This window comes from Toxorhynchites rutilus, chromosome 2 (genome assembly GCF_029784135.1).
Source record: "Toxorhynchites rutilus septentrionalis strain SRP chromosome 2, ASM2978413v1, whole genome shotgun sequence".
Taxonomy (NCBI): domain Eukaryota; kingdom Metazoa; phylum Arthropoda; class Insecta; order Diptera; family Culicidae; genus Toxorhynchites; species Toxorhynchites rutilus.
The window spans coordinates 209,388,591-209,409,274 of NC_073745.1; the positions used below are offsets into that span (position 1 = coordinate 209,388,591).

The window sequence follows — 20,684 nt, forward strand, 5'->3', positions numbered from 1 at the left end:
GATGATTGACGGAGTACGATGCAACGAATTGATGATTGTCGTAGATTGCGTTTTATTTTCATCGAGCAAAGCTTCGATTTTCGTTCCGGTTGTTGTTTCTTGTATTTACTGAAGTAAATACTATGTCGAACACGCGATAGCGTGTGAACAATTGCAAATCATTAAGGCAACGGAATATATGAATAAACAAAGCTTGAACAATTTCTACATGCTGAAATAATGAAAAAAAAATTCTTTTCGTTGCAATTTCTACCCGATATCAAAATTCGCGTGTTTGAAAGTCCGTTTAGACTCACTTTTATCTTTATTCTCCTCGAACCTCCTGAACAAATCTATCCTGATAAACGTGCAAACTTCCTGGTCAGAATCGAAATAAAATAAAATCTAAAATCATTATCACACACTCACAAAACACTCACGCGATGGTATGACAAAATCGTTATCAGTGGTCACTGACCACTGTCCGAGAACAATTCCCCAAAAATACTGTGTAATGTGCATGTGCATGTAATCCACACTCACTCTCTCGTTCGGCAATAAATCATCATACGATATACAAGTGTTTTTTCATTCGGTGTGATCTCACAAAGTATTTTTCTATCCGCCTCGTAGTTTCAGTCGGCTGTTAAGTTCACAGAAAGATCCGTTTCCGCTCAAGTGACGCGCGTACAATTGTACATTTCGGTGCGATTCTGGTGCTGCATATTGCAGCGAAGAAAGTCCTTCGAAACCGGACTACAGTGTTTGCTTTAATTTCGTACACTTCCATTACATCAGGTGACATGGTATTTCTCGTCTCGATGATCATAGTGCGATGACTTGCAACATGCTTTGATCGTCAAAATACTCTGGCAAACTATTTAGCATCAAAGAGTGAAGTATTTGTTTTGTCTGTTTATTTTTTGTTGCACGTCGTTTGGTAGTAATGGTGGTAGTGACAAATTGCAGCTCTGTGACGAACATCTTGCAGATCATATCTCAAAGGCCTTTTTCCAACTTCAACCAACAGTTTATGTTACACAAAATTAGTTCTTAATCTTCTCCCCCTTTCTCTGATGCAGATCTGGATGCTGAATATAACAATCGCCATTTGAAGAGCCAGAGGGAAATGTTCAACGGGTAATCGGCTCATCCACAAGTTTTGATGATGCCGACAGTATCCTCTGTTTGAAGATTCATCCAATTTTACTAATATTAGTTCCAGGGATTAATCCCCGGTGACTGGAGGGAAGGCCTGCTATTTGTTATTCCAAAACCCGATAAGAACTAGTTTTATTTTGGTGACCGCTACTAACAATCGTCAATTCATTTCGTACCAATAAAAGTGTTGACAATAACTGGACCGGAAATGAGGAATTCCATGAACCGAAATTGGAAGGCGAGTTTACATGGTGAAATTGTTTCTCATTGCAACCTTTAGGTAGAAGTGTACAACAGTGTGTAGCGTTTTACCATCCCAGAATTAGGATCCAGGAGAAAGATATTCCTCAAGGATCGGTTGGTATTCCCACACTATTCCTGATATGTATTGAATGCATCTTCGCTGAGGAATATTCAGATGAAATATACTTCATAATCTACTCAGAAACTGCACATTAGCAGGAATTGGAAAAAGATTGGTGAATTACCACACCTCATCTATCTATATATATAAAAATCCCGTGTCACGATGTTCGTGGCCGAACTCCTCCGAAACGGCCCGACCGATTTTAATGATATCATACTCAAAAAGCCTACCAAGGCATGAAAATAGGTCATAAACTATATATGATCCCGCCAGGATACCAATTAAATAAATATTAATACCAATTAGGGTGATCCTATGCAAAAAAAAAAAAATCTGAATAATTTTGTTTTTGTATTTTTTGCATAAATTTGGCATAATACATATAACCATATATAATCAATTTTACCCCTATCTCTTATTTTTAATCACGATATTTATATTTCTATATAAACAATATAAACAATACCAAATAGATGAAAAACAGTTTAACGTTTTTAAACAGGACGAATTTAGTTACGTTGTTAAATGCCAGCACTTCGTCCTCTTCATCGAATTTTCACCCCACACATTCGCAAGTAACCTTAATTCGACTAATGCCAAGCACATCGCCAACGAGCTGGAAGCATCTTTAGATGAGCAAAATGAATTATTGAAATTCTTCTAATTACACACATGCTCGGAATGCAGAATAACAATCACGCTATTTTCGTCAATTCTGATAAAAAAACCGGCGCACGAGAGCACGTCCAATGCGCCACAGCTACCTCAATCATTAAGAACATCATTACTCATTTTGAATTAATATTTTTGAACATTTGGTTGGAGGAGACGAAACAAACAAAAAAAAAGCGCTCGATGGATTCTTATGTGTGTCGATTGATGAGTTGACGCAGTCAGGACAACATCATTCTGCGATGTCTTGAGCTGTGCCAATAATCCATGGTCAACATTTTCGCAAAGGTAAAAAACGAACGTTTGCTTTTCCTATGACACATTCAACAGAAGCGGTTCGAGGGAGAATACATTCACTTGCGAGACGCTATCATGGGCAACACCTACACAGCCTTTGTCCAAACGTGTGCACGTGTGTTCATACAAAAGAAATGCAGTCTTTAATGAGCTCTATTACAAAATTACACGTATGTCGTTCAACATGTTGCTGGATGTATTCGGTTGAGTGACAAAAGCGAGGATTGCCTTATATGCTCTGAGCAAAAGGATATAGTAATTTCCTCGAAAATTCTAGATCTATCTACTGATCAACTATCCTCGTGTATTCTAAAATCCGATCGAATCAGAACTACCCGAACGAATCGCAATTCAAGTTCAATCGGGTTGTGTAAAGGTGACAGCCTTGCCATGCAATTCGACATTGAACTATTTCTGTGAAGCGCAAATGGTAAAAAATCAACAAATATCATTGACATCCCAAATCGTTGGGTAGTACCATATTCGCCTCAGCTGAGCAAACATTCAACGTTCATATTAATGTCAAGCTCTGCAGTTCGGTGAAGAGCAATAAATACATTTGCAAGTCTGTGAAAAAAGGAAACAATATGGATGTGTTTCGAATTCAGTACATCAGCTCCAATGAAGTTGTCTGGCGTATCTTTGGTTTCAGAATTCATGAACGAAAGTGGTTTGATGAAATGAAAATGAAAATGTTTTTTTTTGGTTAAATTTTTGTTGGTGGTCATCGTCTAAACCGTTCCTTTTTCTGAATATCATTGATCTCATCTCCATCTCCACATCACACTCGGGTTCGGGAAGTCCATTTTCCCACGATCCAATGCAATACACGGTCAAACCTTCACGTATCTGCTCGATATTCACGTGGAATCTATCCTTCAACGATCACAATCGATTAATTTTATGGATCGTTAAAACATTTAACACGTTGAGCCCCGATCGAAATAGTGGACTGACAAAGAACTTTTCATCTGACCCGTGTCGGTCCCAACGAATCGATAGTGGACTTTTCTAAATATCATTTTGTAGCTTTGTTGTTGCCGTTCCAAATGCCGTTCCAAATGCTGCCATACAAATGAAACACAAATTTCTGCATTACTCGAGGTTGAAAAATCTTGAACGAGAATTGTGTCTGAAAATAATCTGATATTATAATGATCTTCTTCTTCTTCTTTGTTTTTAAGAGGCTTTAAACTTTGCAGTTCATTCGCCTCTATATTATAATGATGAGTTTTGATAGAAGTACTAGGAATTTTATAGTAAAGGGTAAATTCAACGGGATCGATTAGAAGATCAATCAATGAACAGTTCTGCGGTTAGACTCATGAACTTGCGCTTAGTAAGAAAACATGAATGTTTGAAGGTATTGATAACAAAAAAAAAGTTTTGGGCGGGATGAAGTTTGCCGGGTCAGCTAGTCTATATATATAAAAATAGATTTCTGTCTGTCTGATTCCTTTGAACTCGGAAACTACTGAACCAATCGACGTAAAAATTTGTATGTAGGGGTTTTTAGGGCCGGGGAAGGTTTTTACGATAGTTCGGGAACCCTCCCCCGTCTCTAAGGGGGGCTGCCATACAATTGAAACACAAATTTCAGCATAACTCGAGCATTAATCAAGCAAACAAACCCAAATTGGGCTTGGGGACGTTTTAGGATGCACTAAATGTTTCTATGTTGGTTAGACACTTCTCCTCACCCAGATACACACGAAATGGCATCTTTTCTGCCAAAGATGAAATGTTTTCAGCCAACGCTAGTTTGGTTGTATGTAACGTTGTCAAATTAACTCACTGCATTAATATGCACTGCTAGCTGTCCAATCCAACACTAAAACATTGAATCCGCGAAAAACGGCTTTTATAGTTGGAGCACGGGCACAATTAATCGCCGTTTGATTTAGAAAAAAAAAAATTGTTTTTCTAACCGTTTCTATTTTCTCGTTTTATTAGAGAAAATTAGTTAGAGGAATACCTCTTCCAGTTTTCACATCTATTTCTAGAACAACATGTCAAAAAGGGCCTATCTTCTTTGAACGATTTTCTTCATCTTTATTCTCTTCCATTAATAACTCAGAGGTCAGGGCTTGACGATGACTTTTTTCGATTGAAAGTTTCATACGATTTCATTTCTCCAAACTGGATTTTTCCGCACCGTCTTTCAATGAAAAATGGAATAAAAAGAGTCATATGAGGGCATATGAGTCTTACAACCAGCCCCGACAACTGATTACGCCTGCTAGTATACTGCACATTCTTTCACATCGTCATTTTCATTCAGAAATTTTCATTCGAAATGAGACACGTTTATTCGATATAAAAACATTTCATTTTCACTTGACGATTTTATATTTTCCTTGGATGTGAAGAATGAAAGAAATGGGCCTGAAACGAAATGAGACTGTATGAAGGTGAAGTGATAGTGAAGTGAGAGTAGCCGTATTTTCAGTCTGCACGAGTTTGCAGCATATTGAAAGGCGATAGGCTCATTATTTAGTGACGATGTGTAAATTGAAGTGAAATTGTATGGCCCTGTTAGCGGTAAAAGCATTTCCTGATGTGTTCGACGATAAGCAGTGCCAAGTTAACTTTCTGAATAAATCAGAGATCGAAATGCTCGCCGATTTGAGACGAAAAACATCCATTTTCACCCACAGGTAAAAATAACTGAGAATATAGGAGGCGAGCAGAGATCGAAATCCTCGCTCGGATGCACGATAAATATTCAATCAATCAATCTAGTTTTCGATGAACCGTGTATTGTTGATATTTTCGTCTCTTCCTTTTCACCGAAAATTCTTTTTCAGAGAGAAAGAGATGTGTAAAATCTCGTTCTCGGAAGTTCAACGAGAATGGTTTTTCGTCTCTCATTTGGTACTGAAAATATGGAGCGAAAAATCATAGCTAACTTTACCAACGTTAATCTGTTAGGACAGTGTCCAAACGATTTGCATTTGTACAATTGTACAAATATTAATCCATCTCTTGTTCACTTCACGATGAAACCCAATATTGCCGCATATTTTCATGCAATGTTTTCAGCTGTACTGAAGAAGTGAAAAACCATTATCGGCATCAAGGAGTCACTGAAAACGAAACCATTTTTCGGCAATCATAACTCACCGAAAAATAAAAATTGGCTTTGCGTTTCTCGCGAGAATCGAAGTGAGCGTATAACATTCTCTCGCCTCCTATATTCTCAGCTATTTTTCCCTGTGGGTGAAAACGGATGTTTTTCGTCTCAAATCGGCGAGCATTTCGATCTCTGGAAGTGAGAGAATGTTATACGCTCACTTCGATTCTCGCGAGAAACGCAAAGCCGATTTTTATTTTTCGGTGAGTTATGTTTGCCGAAAAATGGTTTCGTTTTCAGTGACTCCTTGATGCCGATAATGGTTTTTCACTTCTTCAGTACAGCTGAAAACATTGCATGAAAACATGCGGCAATATTGGGTTTCGTCGTGAAATGAACATGAGATGGATTAATATTTGTATAATTCAGACGCTGTCCAAATGCAGATCGTTTGGACGCTGCTCTAACAGACTAATGTTGGTAAAGTTAGCTTTGATTTTTCGCTCCATATTTTCAGTACCAAATGCGAGACGAAAAAGCATTCTCGTTGAACTTCCGAGATAGAGATTTTCCACATCTCTTTCTCTCTGAAAAAGAATTTTCGGTGAAAAGGAAGAGACGAAAATATCAACAATACACGGTTCATCGAAAACTAGATTGATTGACTGAATATTTTTCGCGCAGCCGAGCGAGAATTCCGATCTCTGGAATAAATCGAAAATTCTGGTCAGAGGATAAAATGTAAAAATTGTTTAAATTTTCATAAAAAAAATACAAAAAATTAAACTGAAAAATATACTTTAAAAATATAAATCAATTTTATCAAAAATGTATTTTTTTAATTCTCAAAAGTATATGTGAATATGTGAACATTCCTTACAATTCCATCAAGTCACCCATAGATCAGAAGTAGGGCACTTTTACAAGGAAAAAGTTTTTCTAATAGCAGGTTTTTCATATTCTCTTTGAAAAAAAAGGCTACTAATCCTAATAAAGTCAATTTTAGATCTCATTAAAATTTGAACTTTTGTCAAAAATGTTATAATTTCTGGAATTCATGATATTTTTGTATGGAGACTCTTGAAAAAGTAATGTTTTACTCGTAACATTTTTGTTTGTCAATCCTCGCGTCTGGCTTGTTCTTGACATGTTTCCAAATAGAAAAAAAGTTTGCAGAACATGTAAGTCGCGATAACTTATACATAAAAACGTTACGAGTTAAATATTAATAGTAATTTTTCAATGAAAACATGAAAAGTTGTTGTTGAAAAAAATTTCCCTGTAAAAGTGTCCATCTTCTGATGTATGGGTGACTCATTGGAAATAGTAAGGGCTATACATTTTTTCCCAGAATTTTAAAAATAACCATAGTGTCGAGGAAACAGAATTTTAATTTTCAAAATATTTTTTTTCATGGTTTTTCTGAAATGTTTTTTGATAAATTTTTAATGAAAACATAAATATTTTTCTTTAATTCTCTTACCACCATTTTGCAGGTCTAATATTCCCTACCGAGCCCAATTAATGACCACATGTGTTTGTAGTCTGGCGTTGTCCTGGTGACAAACGACACCCTTATGATTGACTGATTCTGGACGTTTTTCGATAATCGCTGCTAGCATCGCTAGGCAGCTAGAAAAATACCACTTCTTATCAATCCCACCAAATTGAAGGCATTGAAGGCGAGTGAGAATTGAACGTGACGATTAGCGTGAGAGGTATGGATGCTAATCAATACGTCTTACGAAGAACCAAATATTACTTTCTCGTTATTTCCCTTCGTTGTTTGTATTCTCGCGGCTGCATAATTTGTTCCTTATTGACGGTACGGGTAGGTAAGCAAACAAATGAGCAAATTAGAAAAAAATACAAAAGATTCCGTATATCTTGAAGAGTTTTATAAATGTATACACAAACAAAATATCTTCACGATAAGTCGAATGTCTTTAAAAGCAAGACAAGTCTTCACATCTGGCATCACTGCTGGTGCACAAAACATATTCTTTTCTCTCTTCTTTCGGTCCACATACAATTTTTTACTCCCATTATAATATAATTCCGTTCAGTGACACCAATTTGGAACGCACAATTTTTCTGCAATACAAATACACAATTTTTCTGCCATACAAATGAAACACAAATTTCTGCATCACTCGAGAATTAATCAAGCAAATGGAACTAAATTTGGCATGTAGAGGGTTTAGGAGATAAGAAATGTTTTTATGGTGATTCGATACTCCTCCCCTCTTTTAAAAGGAGGCTGCTATACAAACAAACACAAATTTCTGCATATCTCAAAAACTAAGTAAGCAATCGGGACCAAATTTGGCATGTGAAGGTTTTAGGGGGTAACAAATGTTTTTATGGCGATTCGACACTCCTCCCCTCTCTTTAAGGGGAAGGGGGCTGCCATACAAATGAAACACAAACTTTTGTATAAATCTAAGAGGGGGCTGCCATACAAATGAAATACAAATTTCTGCATTACTCGTGAATTAATCGAACAAATGAAATGAAATTTTGTATGTGGAGGTTTTAGGGTGTAATAAATGAATCTATGGTGGTTAGATACTCCTCCCCCCTCTTAAGGAGAAGGGGGGGGCTGGTTCAGCCATTCAAATGAAACACAAATTTCTGCATTACTCGAGAACTAATCAAGCAACTAAAACCAAATTTGGCATGTAACGTAACGGAGAAACATGTTATTTGCAAGTGGTTGAAAAATCTTGAACGAGAATTGTGTCTGAAAATAATTTGATATTATAATGTCGAGTATTGGTAGAAATACTAGGAATTTTATAGTTTAAGCTAATTTTAAAGGGTAGATTAGAAGGTCAATCAATAAATAATTCTGCGATTGGACCCATGAACAGCGCCTAGTAAGAAAACGTGGATGTGAGAACGAAAAATAAATTTTGGGCGGAACGAAGTTTGCCGGGTCAGCTAGTTTATACATATAAAACATGAATTCCAAATGAATTCCAAATAGACATAAATGGTAGTCCGAAAAACATTTAAACTAAAGGATATCCTATCAAAGAAGATTCACGAATATTGGTAATCATAAAAATTCCTTCTGAAGCAATTCAAAGTAACAGAAAAGGCAGGTTGAAAACTTCCAAGTTAACTCCTAGCCTTGGGCAATGCTGTGGGTCAGAGATGTCGGATCTACCGAAAAATCGACATTGTTTAATTTTCGTGGGATCCGTGGACAAAATCAAAGGAATACAGTACAGTCTCTACGGATTTTTATGTTCGATGTTTGTTGTTTTACTCCTTTCAGATTAGCACAAAGCAAGGTAAATTTCATAACAGGCTTTACCAATTCGAACACTTTGACCCAAAGGATGTTCGAGAATGTTAGAAAATTCATTTTGTTTATTTTATTTTGTTTTTTTTTAATTCAACACCATCCGACTATAGGTCCTAATGGTAAAATATACTCAGATTGGGAAAAGCCACCTTGAGCAAACGTAAAATTTTAACTCAAAGCGGCATAAAAACCCAATATCTTTTCACAAAAAAGTATACAAATGAAAATAATATTGAATTAGAGCATGTAACAACAATTAAAAACAATGATAAAGATGTTATACTAAGCATACATTTCACAGTTGCACACAAAACAGTCTAAAAAGACAAGTAATTTCCACGACGATAATATTCTAACGCCTATGCCGAATAGGTTCATGAAGTCCATATTTAATGTGGTGCGCTTCAACCCGTAACAATTGTTGATTCCGTTGGGGCCGTAGAGGGCAGTACAGCTGGAGTCGCGACAGAACAGCAGGACAGTCAAAATGTCCTGACAGAATTTGATGAACCGTCTTTGCAGTGATATCCTTGCGTCGCTGCTCAAGAGTAGCTATGCCAACTAGCTGGCAAAGTTCCTCATAAGGTGGTAAAGCATCATAATTTCTCCAAGGTAGCTTACGACAAATTTTATGAATGAAGCATTTTTGTATCCGTTCGAGACGAAGTATCCAATAGTCATAATGCGGATTCCAAACAACACAGCTAGACTCAAGAATGGAACGTACTTAAGAGCAATAGAGAGTGCTTAGAGTGCCAGGATCACAGAATTCTCTACCAATCTGAAAGATAATTCCATGCTGACGGTACGCTTTGTTGATGATATAGATGTAGTGCTGTCTAAACGACATTGGGCTATCCAAAATAACACCGAGATCCGTGACGATGTCACGGAGCTGGATTAACGAGCCATTAGCCTATAGTCAAAAACTATGGGCTGTTTTTTACGAGTAAAGCTGATAGCAGTGCATTGCAGAATAGTCATAGTCATGTGATTCATGATAGTCATGTGATTCATGATGTACCACTCCGCGAATAAGACAATCAAGTTTTGGAGTTGCAGACAGTCTGAGGCGGTCTCAATTGACAGACCCTTTTCTGAGGACATTGCGTCAATCGGGTTTATCCATTTTTTTATAGTCGCGCCCGGTGCATTGGCGTAGCTTAAGTCAATACTTCTGTCAACAGCGATTGCCGAGCGATTTCATTCGCAGACGTTTCGACGTATTCAAATTGAGCCTCGCCGCTACATGAAGTGGTCGTTCTTGACGGCTTGGTTTAGGAAGGATAGAACAAAAGTATGGGAAGATTGAAAGTGGAAAAAGATTCATTTTTAATGAAGCGTGTTTCAACGACAAAAAGTGCAATTTACTTGCTCTTTTCGAACTTTCTCACCCACAATATCTCTGGTTGTGAAATGAAAATCAGAGTTTGTTGTTTGTCTCTAGGTAGTGCGGACTGAATCAAAACGGCTGTCAAAGAAGATCCAATTGAAATGTCAAAAGAGATCCAACGATCAGGAGTGTTATTTTCCTTATGATAATCAACACTATAAAAGAAGTATTGTTGTCAAGGGCAAAAATAATTAAAATTATAAAATGAACGAACTACTTTTCCGTCAATTGTTTAATTAACCATTGCATCTCTGGAAGAGCATCTCAGCCTTTCACTGAGCAACGGATTTTTAATGTCCCCTTTCTTTGACATAACGTTTTCCCGAACGAATTAAAAACAAACGAAGTCAGAGTCACGTACATGTTTACACCTGCGATTTGAAAATATTCGATAAAAAGTGGAAGGAAGAGATGCCAGATGATTTAAAAAAAAAGTCTGTAAAAACATGTGAATGTCTGTGAAAAATGTGGAAAAGTCTGTAAAAGTGTGCAGATCTATAGAAATGTCTTTTAACGTTAATTTTCACATATTCATTAATACTTTGTATATCGCGATGAACGTAAGATTGTATTTTGTATATATATATATACAGCCATTCCATGCCAAACCAATACAGTGGTTCTCAGATCTTCGTCAATAGTGGTAATTTTGTTCGTTATCGTAAAACATTAGACTCGTATTTTTTATTTTTTCATTAGGGTGCCCATTTCCATTTTAGGGTGATCCAAAAAATCAATTTCTTTTCACTTTTTCACAAATTGACTTTTTTCAAAAATTTATAACTTTCGAACCACTTAACCGATTTAGATGATCGACGTATCAAATTGAAGCCAATGAGCTTTAATTGAAAAATATTGAACTTGCAGAGAATATGGATCATATTTTCGTAATTATTGATTGTAGTCGTTTTTTAATGTTTTCATGGCTTTGGCGGGGGCGCTATATTTTTAATATTTTTTCTTGAAAGCTGAGATTTTTTTACATAAAATAACTCGATATCAGAGACGTAATTTTTTTCATTTTCGAAATATGATTTTTCAAAACTAATCGTTGGTTCGGAAAACAATTTTTCCCCATTTTTCCCACTACAAAAAGTCATAACTTTTGAACTATTGGACCGATTGATATCATCGACATATCAAATTAAAGCTTACGAGTTATTTTTCTTTGAAATATATTACTTTTGCCAAATTTTTTTTGTGATTGTAATTTTTGATTGATATAGTTTTCCATAGTTTTCTCGGTTAAAGATAGGAGCGCTATATTTTTTTATATTTATTATGGAAAGCTGAGGATTATTTACCTAAAATATCTCGATATCAGTGATGCTATAATTATCGTTTTTACATTATATTTTGTAAATTCAATATGTTTTAAGTCTTCGATCAATATTCCTATGTGACTAAACTAGACCTATGCGACTAAAATCCAATCTTCCCGCAAGTGTGATATTTTCCCAAATTTTGATTTTTCAAATCATATCTAAAAAACGAAAAAATAGCATCTCTGATATCAAGATATGTTATGTAAAAAAATCCAGCTTTCAAGAAAAAATATTAAAAAATCCCTCTAGTCCAAAGTCATAAAAAAATTAAAAACGACTACAATCAATAATTACTAAAATATAATTATTTTTTTCCGCAAGTTAAATATTTTTCAATAAAATGTAGTTTCAATTTTATATGTCGATTATCTAAATCGGGTCAGTGATTCAAAAGTTATGATTTTCATTTGTGATTTTTGGAAAAAGTGGAAAAAAGGATTTTTCGGACCGCCCTAAAATGGAAATGGGCACCCTACTGAAAAAATAAAAACTACGGGTCTAATGTTTTGCGATAAAAAACAAAATTACCATATTTGACGAAAATCTGAAAACCACTATATCGATTTTGCATGGAATGGCTGTATATATATCCAGCAAACTTTGTTCTGTCATAAAAAATATTTCTAGTGAATATGTTAATTGTAAAATAAAAAATAACTTATGTTTTGTAAGTGTGTTTAAATGTTTCAACGATCTACACATACATACATACACATACATACGAGTTGTTAATTTCTATAAAAATCAGTATTTCTTCGTTGATATGTTGGACATCCACCAAGGCTTGCGGTCTTGTCGTTGGTGAAATTTATAAGAAAATGCAGCGTATATTTTCCATCCGCCATGCAAGGCTATACAAGTTTTAGATCACTACACGGCCATGAACCATGTCTGTGGTAACAATATCGAACAGTAACCCATATTTCGTCATAAGCAGACTCGCAAATGTAAGTTGTTGAAAATAGAATAAAAATTGTTATTCGATGTTGTTTAAATACTTAGAAGACATAGTCCTGACCCTAACTTAACTATTTTTCTATAAATCTCCTTGAATTTCAGCAAAACAATCTTATCCATAACAGAAAATAATTATCAGAGACAATTTTCGTTCAAGATTTTTCCCTATCTGCAGTGGAAGCAATTTTTCATTAATTGTGAATAATCATATCCTCTCTTCCGTCTGCAATGATGTCAGGGCAAAAGTACTTATGTGTATGAGTTCCAAACTTCATACACACCAGATGGGCAAATCAGAAAGTCTGCCGGGCCGCAGGTTGAGTATCGCTGGTCTAACGTCATGTGTATTGATATAAACTAAATATAATGACTTTTCTGTATTTAGTTGAAATGTAAATACATAGTAGTTATAAGATAGGTTTAAGAATTGAGTGTGATGAGTGTGAGTGAGAGTGTGAGTGTGAACGTTGTCAACATATCCTTATATCCAATCCTGATCCTGATAAAAATATGTCACCCTTCTAAACTCGAGTCTACCGCGAGTAATCGGTTTTCTACCTTATTAACAATAGAATATATATATATATATATATATATATATATATATATATATATATATATATATATATATATATATATATATATATATATATATATATATATATATATATATATATATATATATATATATATATATATATATATATATATATATATATATACTAAACATATTATATATAAAGTTAATATGTTTAGTTAAGAATTCAGCTCCTTTAAACTTATGTAACTGAGCCTATAAAAATAAACGAATTAATAAAAAATTAAAAAAAATTTCTGTGGAAAAATGTCATATGGTGAGTCAAATGTCTTTATGAATAGAGCCTCTTATTTTTCAAAAACCTGTGAAATATTGTTATATCCAAAAAGTCTACAACAAACATAAAAATTTTACAGATATGTCTGTAAATTTACAAACATATTTGTGAATCTGGCATCTCTGGTGGTCTGAGAATTTATTGCAAGAAATCGCTTGAAAATGAAGTGAATTGAGTCCGCACCACTTAGGTTTGTCTTATTCAATCTATTTTGACGTGGGACTACGTTTAACCGGAGTATATGGGGATGAAATGACACAACATGCAGGTCAAAATGAAAGATTCTGAATGCTTGTAACTCGAACATTTCTTAATACATCGAAAAGATGTTTGCGTCAATTGATAGGATATATATATTTCTACGCGTATATCACAATTAATAAAATGTTATTTTTCATAAGATAAATAATCGAATAACTGTAAAACGTCAAGTTATCTAAACGCCCTTACTGCCAAGTTTTGATTGGCCTGTTTTGCGGTTTCCCCAACACACATATCAAAATCAATGTACCTGTGGGAATCCGCTTTGCAAATACATGCAAGCTGCGAGTACTTTTGTACTCGCTTGTCTTTTTGCAGACCGAAATGTGTTTTCCCAAAACGTACTTCTAAACTGAGAAGCCTGGGAAAATCGTAATTTCAAATACTAGAGGTGAACGAATGTTCGCGTTTCGAGAATTACGAAAACATGAGAGATGCAATAATTTCAGACGGAAACGTAAAATACAATGATCGTTTCACGTATTTTGGTAGTTCCAGGCATCGTATCAAACATAAATGGTCGGTTATCAAATTTATCTGTAACGAAGTACATAATCTATTACAATGCATGAATTGATCATACATGGCAACTGTTCAAACTTTTTACTTACAAAGTAACTTTCAACATAGTTTCGATTGTTGAATTCGATTTTTTTTCATTCAATTGATAATTTAATCAATACAATACATATGCTTACTGAGACAACGGAAGTCTCACGTAAACCTAGTGGTAATATCATAGATATAACCCACCCATGTTTTTTCTTCTCTGAATAACTGGGGGCCTATAATGCAGAATTCATACCCCTTTTCGAGAACTAATTAAAAAGGCAACCATCAGTGCTATAGGGTTATCTCGGAACCTCGTCAGTAGAACGAGGAAATACTGAAATAAAAAGTAGTGTTCTTATTCCAGGACACAATCATCGTCAGTGTTTCTAGGTCAAAAGCGCATTGTTGCATAAAAATAGATCTGATGATGTGTTTGGATTGGAACAGCTCGAGCACCGAGGGATGAAATGTATTCGAGGGGGAATGTGAATATATACTCTTGCGTGGAGCGTTTCCTCGGGGTGGGGAGACATTATTGTAAAAGGGAACACGCTTTTACGCTCGGAAAGCCTGTCCGAATGTCTAGCTGCCGGGTCTACTGTAAACTGTATTTTTATTATTGCACCACGAGCTTCCCCTGCGTTTCTGGAAGGCATTCTCAGTGTTTAAATATAGCCACGCATTGGAGTTATCTGCTGTGACTTGCTGAGGGGTGGTGGATTTGGAATACCCCCAGGAATTGCACGTTCAGTGCATCGCAGCGACCATTCCCCCGGTTTCTAGCGATGAATAGAGGGTGATGCGATGTCTAAGAGCGCGGAGGCATCGTTGGTGAGATTGCTTTTGAAAAATATCCTTGGTTTGCAATATGAAAGCCATCATCATCGTCGTCGTCGTCCTTTCTCCGACCAAAGGCATAGGCTCCGGGTGTGGAATGCAATAGTGCATATGGCACATAGAGGACGACGGATGGGTGCACTCCTGAGTGTACTTATGGATAAAGGGTATTCAGTGGGAAAATCTAGGTCAGTGTTGGTGATTTATTTCTGCTGACAGGCGATTATATCCAAGCCCAAACCGATGGCTTGGAAGTGGGCCGCTGGGCAATGCAATTTCTCTCTCTCTGCACCGAAAGTTTGTGCGTTAAACCGTTTGCTGTAACTGCGGTTGCCAGTAGTTTGTATGCAATCCGAACATTGCGGTTAGAGTGCACACAATTTGATGTTTGACGTATGCAAATATTGAACAGGAATGAATAATTCGGTGATTTATTGAAATGGAAACTTATCGCTTGCAGATGAAGGATCATTGCTGAATTTTTGACACGTGATTCGATCTGAACAATTCTAAAATATTCAACACGAGTTGCAGTTTGTTCATAGCATTCCCGTTTGTATTCAATTAAAATTTATCTGAAAAAGATAACGGGTCCCGGGATAGCATTAGTTGAAACTCACCTGGCAGGAGGACCGTATCTGTAGATCCCGGTCCGGTCCTCGTTCGCCGTCCGGTAGTGCCACGTGATGCGGACACCGGCTGATACTGGTACTACAGAGGCTGCTGTTGTTATTGGCGATGCTGTTCACTCCGTAGGAGCTGCTACAGTTTTGATGATAAAGTGAATGGTTGGCTTTGCCATAGGTATTGCCGCTGCTGCTGCCGCTGCCGCCGGTGGCATCCGTCAGCGAGCTGCCCTTCTGGGATGTACCGGTAGTAAACGTCGTCGCAGACGTCTGATGGCGAAGGCTGCTCGTCGGTTGGTGAAACTGGGAGTGGTGGTTATGATTGGTCATAAAATTACTGCTAGTGCTGCTGCTCACTATCAGATGGTCATGATGGTGACGTCCGTGGTGGCTGTGATGGTGAACGTTTAGATGGTTCTGGTAAATGGCGGGAGAGTTGCTGTTGGCGTTCGGAACGCCCGAGTCTACTCGTAATCGTCGGTTTCTGTAAAAAAAAAAGACAAAAGGTTAGATTCATCAGCACGAGAAACACGAACTCCGGGTTCTTTGAGCAAACTTACCGTTCATCTCTGAGAGGAGGTGAGCCAATGGAACTGCGGGCAGGAACGCCGAGCCGCTCCATCCCCGCGCAGCCAGGTGACTGTACCGATAGCATCTGAAATACACGAGAGAAAAAATGACTTCCGTTGAAAGCAATCGTTTTGTTCGGAGGATATCAGTTATGTATGTAAAGGTTTTTGTTGCTGTTGCTGCTTCGATTCGTCAGTTGAAACAATGCCGCAATGTGCAGTTGCGCACAGACTGGCAATTCAATTGGCCACAATTTGCATTGACCAAAAATGCAAATGCAGCGCTATGCGACTGATTAACTTTGCTGTTTAACATTGATATGGAAGTCGCATAAACTAATTATTTAATTAATTAATTACCTGCTGCTGATTAATTGATTGCTAATTGCGAACGGACGGTTTCGGCGGGAAAGTTGTGGTGGTGGTTACTGGGACTGGTTTCGAAACTGCAGACGGACTGTCTGGCTGTGGTTCGTGTTTTGAATTCAATTCAAGGATAGTAACGGATTATTTTTGGCAACGACAAACGTGAGATATTCGTCGTCCTATTGTTAGGAACGTCCGACTTGTATATATTTGTTATGTCGATTTCTTCTATGAATTGTTACACTGATACTGAAGATTGGGTGAAACTTTGTCAATTACATGAAATCGGTATGTTGAATTTTTTGAATTTTCAACAATCAAATTTTTTCCGACCAGTACTGATTTTGTAGGGAAAAAAGAGGAGCAGATGAAACAAGCGAATGGCAAAATAATGCTGAATTCAACCTATTTTCAGCTAAGCCATTTCTTGATAAATTTCAAAAATATTCAATTAAAAAAGGTTATTTTCTTCGGAAAAAAGATGTTTGAAAATAATCTTGTCAAAAATTTCAAATGGAAATAGAGTAAAACACGTTTATATTTTAATCCTTTCTAAAAGAATTGGTCGTATTTGACTGACTGTGTAGAACCACATATAATTGTGGCACAGCACTTTCTTCAGTAAAATTGCGATCTCAGATCAATGGAACAAAAAATAAGAAAGGTAAGGAAATTAACATAAAATCAGCAATTTAAACAGTCTTGGCATAGCTAGCAAAGCTGGTTAAATTTAAACCATCTATGTAAAATTCGGTTAAATTTAAGAAACAATTAAAATGAAACTTAATTTTTTGCAGAACATCAGTATATAGAAGTTCGACCAGTCTACAACATAATACTACCATTTTTTTAGTTTCTATAAAAACCCGCTACATTTCAGACAGCTTTGACTCAACGATAAAAATAAAGTTCATGAAAATGTTACAAAAATAATGCAAAATTACAATTCGATCACTTTTTATTGAATGGGTTCTTTATTTTCTTTATTGTTTGTAGAAAACATGGAAACATCTTTTGTTGGTCTGATTCAAAAAAAAAAATTGTTGTATCGCCCTCCCCATAGTAGCAGAGGTGCGCGCTTATTGAATTGATCTTCTGAGATAATTTGTAACAAAAATAAATGTTTTATCATTACCAGCGGAAGAAGCATCATTAGGGGTAGTGGGGGCAAACTTGTCATGGGGGGCAAAGTGGTCACCGGCATGTTTGGTAGTATAACTATTGACTATAGATGCCGTATTGATAGTCACCTTATGTTTGGAGAATTTAATGACTTTTGAGTCACCCTGTACTTCAGTAGAGCTGTCGCATGTCAAAATATAAATACAAACAGATATTGCTCTCTCGATAGCCATTCGGCCGTAGTTCTGTGCACATGGTATCTACGGAATTTCTCGTGAAATTTTGTTTATACAAACTGATTTATTGGCCAAACTATCAGTTTGGGCGACTGTTCACATATTCTAGGAGAGGTGAACAGATATTTTGTTTAATCTCAGCGATTAATTCGCGTAGAAATTACTTTGATGTTTGGGGGCAAAGTGGTCATAACGACTACGAATAACGACTTACAGTGTTCTGTTTACTAAAGCTGATATATCGCATCACATTCTGCTTTTGAAGAGGATCCTTTTAAGGCTTTGACCCTGGATAAACGTACCACTCCAAATAAACTAAACCAAGCCTCATCATGCGAAACGTTATGTGTTTCTTACTACATTTTTGTATGCATGAGAAAATTTAAATTGAGACTCTACTGCCTATGTTTGTATAGGAGACGTAAACGACAATATGAACAAAATCGACTTTTTCGCCGTTTTGCATTCTACGCAATGTAATTCGTTTGCTCAACATACAAACAAACATGTTTTGTTCGAAAATATTTGAGCAATTTTGAAAAAAACGTTTCCGAAAAATCACTGTTTGTCCGCATAACAGACGTAGTTCCATACAGCGTTCATACATGGTTCGAAAACCAGCAATTATAAATATCATGTGTTATAAAATAAATCTACATTTGAATCACATTCTTTGTGGAGTCCAAACATGCCTGTCACGATAGTGTCTTATTACTTAGTGTTTCCTAATGGATGAATATAAGAAAACATTGAAACACTGCTCATATAATTACTATTTTCTTTACACTGCACTGCGATGAACAAAAAGAAGCAATTGTGTTTTTTGATGTTATAACTGCTTAAATTTCTGCATTTGAATCTTCAATTAGATAATCAAACAATCAGATCAGTGGTAAAATTAAAATAATATTGGTTCTTAGCATTATAACTCCTCGCATTTGACATCGAATTATTCCACATACTCAGCATTTATTCATACCGTTGGTGTAAATCACTCCACTATCTATATGCGATTGATCGTGATATCGGTAAATCATGTTGCTTAAACTACAAAAAAAATTGCCTTTACAAATTCAATCAATTGAAAAAACACGAACCTGCTGTTCTTATCATATCCCACAGTATTCAAGAAAAAAGTACTATTCTAGACTCGCAACAAATCCAGAACACCTTTTCCAAACATTTCACTAAATTTCTTCCAAAACTTTTTGATTTTATTCGATAACAATTGAAACTACCGACGAAGACGTTTTGCCTATTATCGGAATTGTAAATACTAACGCTACCGACAGAGCAACCTGGTGATTACGTCTAGCTATGCGAACAAATGTTCATTGAAACGAGTGATTGTCCGCATAAATAGACATAAGCGTTTTCCAAATGGAAAAAAATATGTTTTAATCCGCAAAATCTCCTAGGCCCTCTTTTTGCCGATAATATCCTTCAACTGGACAGCTTATTTCATTGGAAATTTGCATGGTTACGCTTGTAGGCCAAAAAACAACAAAATTGCGTTTTCCCAACACTACCGGTGTGAGTGATTACGTCTCCTATGCAAACATAGGCAGTCTAGGTGAATAGGCCAAGCTTATTTCATACATGTACCTATTATATCAAATATGATTTGAACAAATTTGGATGAAAAAAACGCATAAATCTATGCCATTTAGATTGATATGTGCGAGTTACCACTTTACCTCCAAGCAAAAAAAAAAAGTTCGAATTTTCATTTTTTTTAGGTAATGATGAAAAGTGTACTATTTTGAATTTTCATAATAAAAGCCGTTTGCTATCTTGAACAACAATGAGTTGAACTATAATATTCTTCGAGAAACGGGAATTGAAGAGATATGTGGACGATGGAAATGGGCTTATTCCTTAGGGTGACCACTATGCCCCCACTTCTCCTACTAGAGTGTGTTGGAACCATCCAGTGGGGAGGAGGGGGTGTTGAATGATGTTTCATGACTGGAGAAGGGTTGGTGTTATGGTCGAACATGGTTTTGTTATGTGCTGATTGATTCTTGGCACCTAGAAATATGTTAACGGGCCATCCACATACCATTGGAATTTTTTGGGAGGGAAACACTGAGATTGACACTTCAAAATGTACAACATTTGAAACAGAAATCTTTTTATTAACAAATCAAGTTTATAAATACATAGTTACCTTCACCTGATTTATTTAAAACTCATTGTTGAAAAAAAACAATACTTATTTGAAGTTCATTGTGAACTCATAAACATAAACGGAACTTTACCATTATCGAATTGAATGCATCGTGAAATTAAAAACGTTCTTTTTTTGAAATTCATTCTGAATTACTTATAAGCAATTGTTTATTTTTCTTTCTCTGTCGCAATCTGACGCTTCGAGGCCGGGCCTCGCGAAGCCTCTGCCGTGCCAAAACGAGCATTTCGGGAGTGCATTTCTTCAAATTAGTTTTCTTCTTGTGAGTCCCGTTAAAGAATTGGTTGAAAACATTTTATAAATTTTTTTTGAGAGCAAAACGCTGGTGCACACTTTGCCCCACAGCCGCTGCGCACCTTTGCCCCACAAGCAATTTTACAACCAATCGAATTTCTAAAAAAGCTCTTAAACTTTTCACAAAAACGAATACGCACTATTATCTACTATAGAATGACGGTTTCCTTGACAATGTAGTTTCGACCTTCCCAGTTATTTTAGGTAACTAAATCGTC

The 20,684-nt window shown here is 36.2% G+C and overlaps 1 protein-coding gene across 1 annotated transcript in view; it reads right to left on the reverse strand.

Annotated features, from left to right (window-relative positions):
* Positions 1-20,684, reverse strand: part of LOC129771764 (probable serine/threonine-protein kinase DDB_G0282963) — a 482,877-nt gene that overhangs the window by 12,987 nt on the left and 449,206 nt on the right. The window contains exons 4-5 of the mRNA XM_055775776.1: positions 16,249-16,343; positions 15,683-16,172 (exon numbers count right to left, since the gene is read on the reverse strand). Of these exons, the coding sequence (XP_055631751.1) occupies positions 15,683-16,172; positions 16,249-16,343 (585 nt within the window). The remainder of the gene's footprint in view (positions 1-15,682; positions 16,173-16,248; positions 16,344-20,684) is intronic.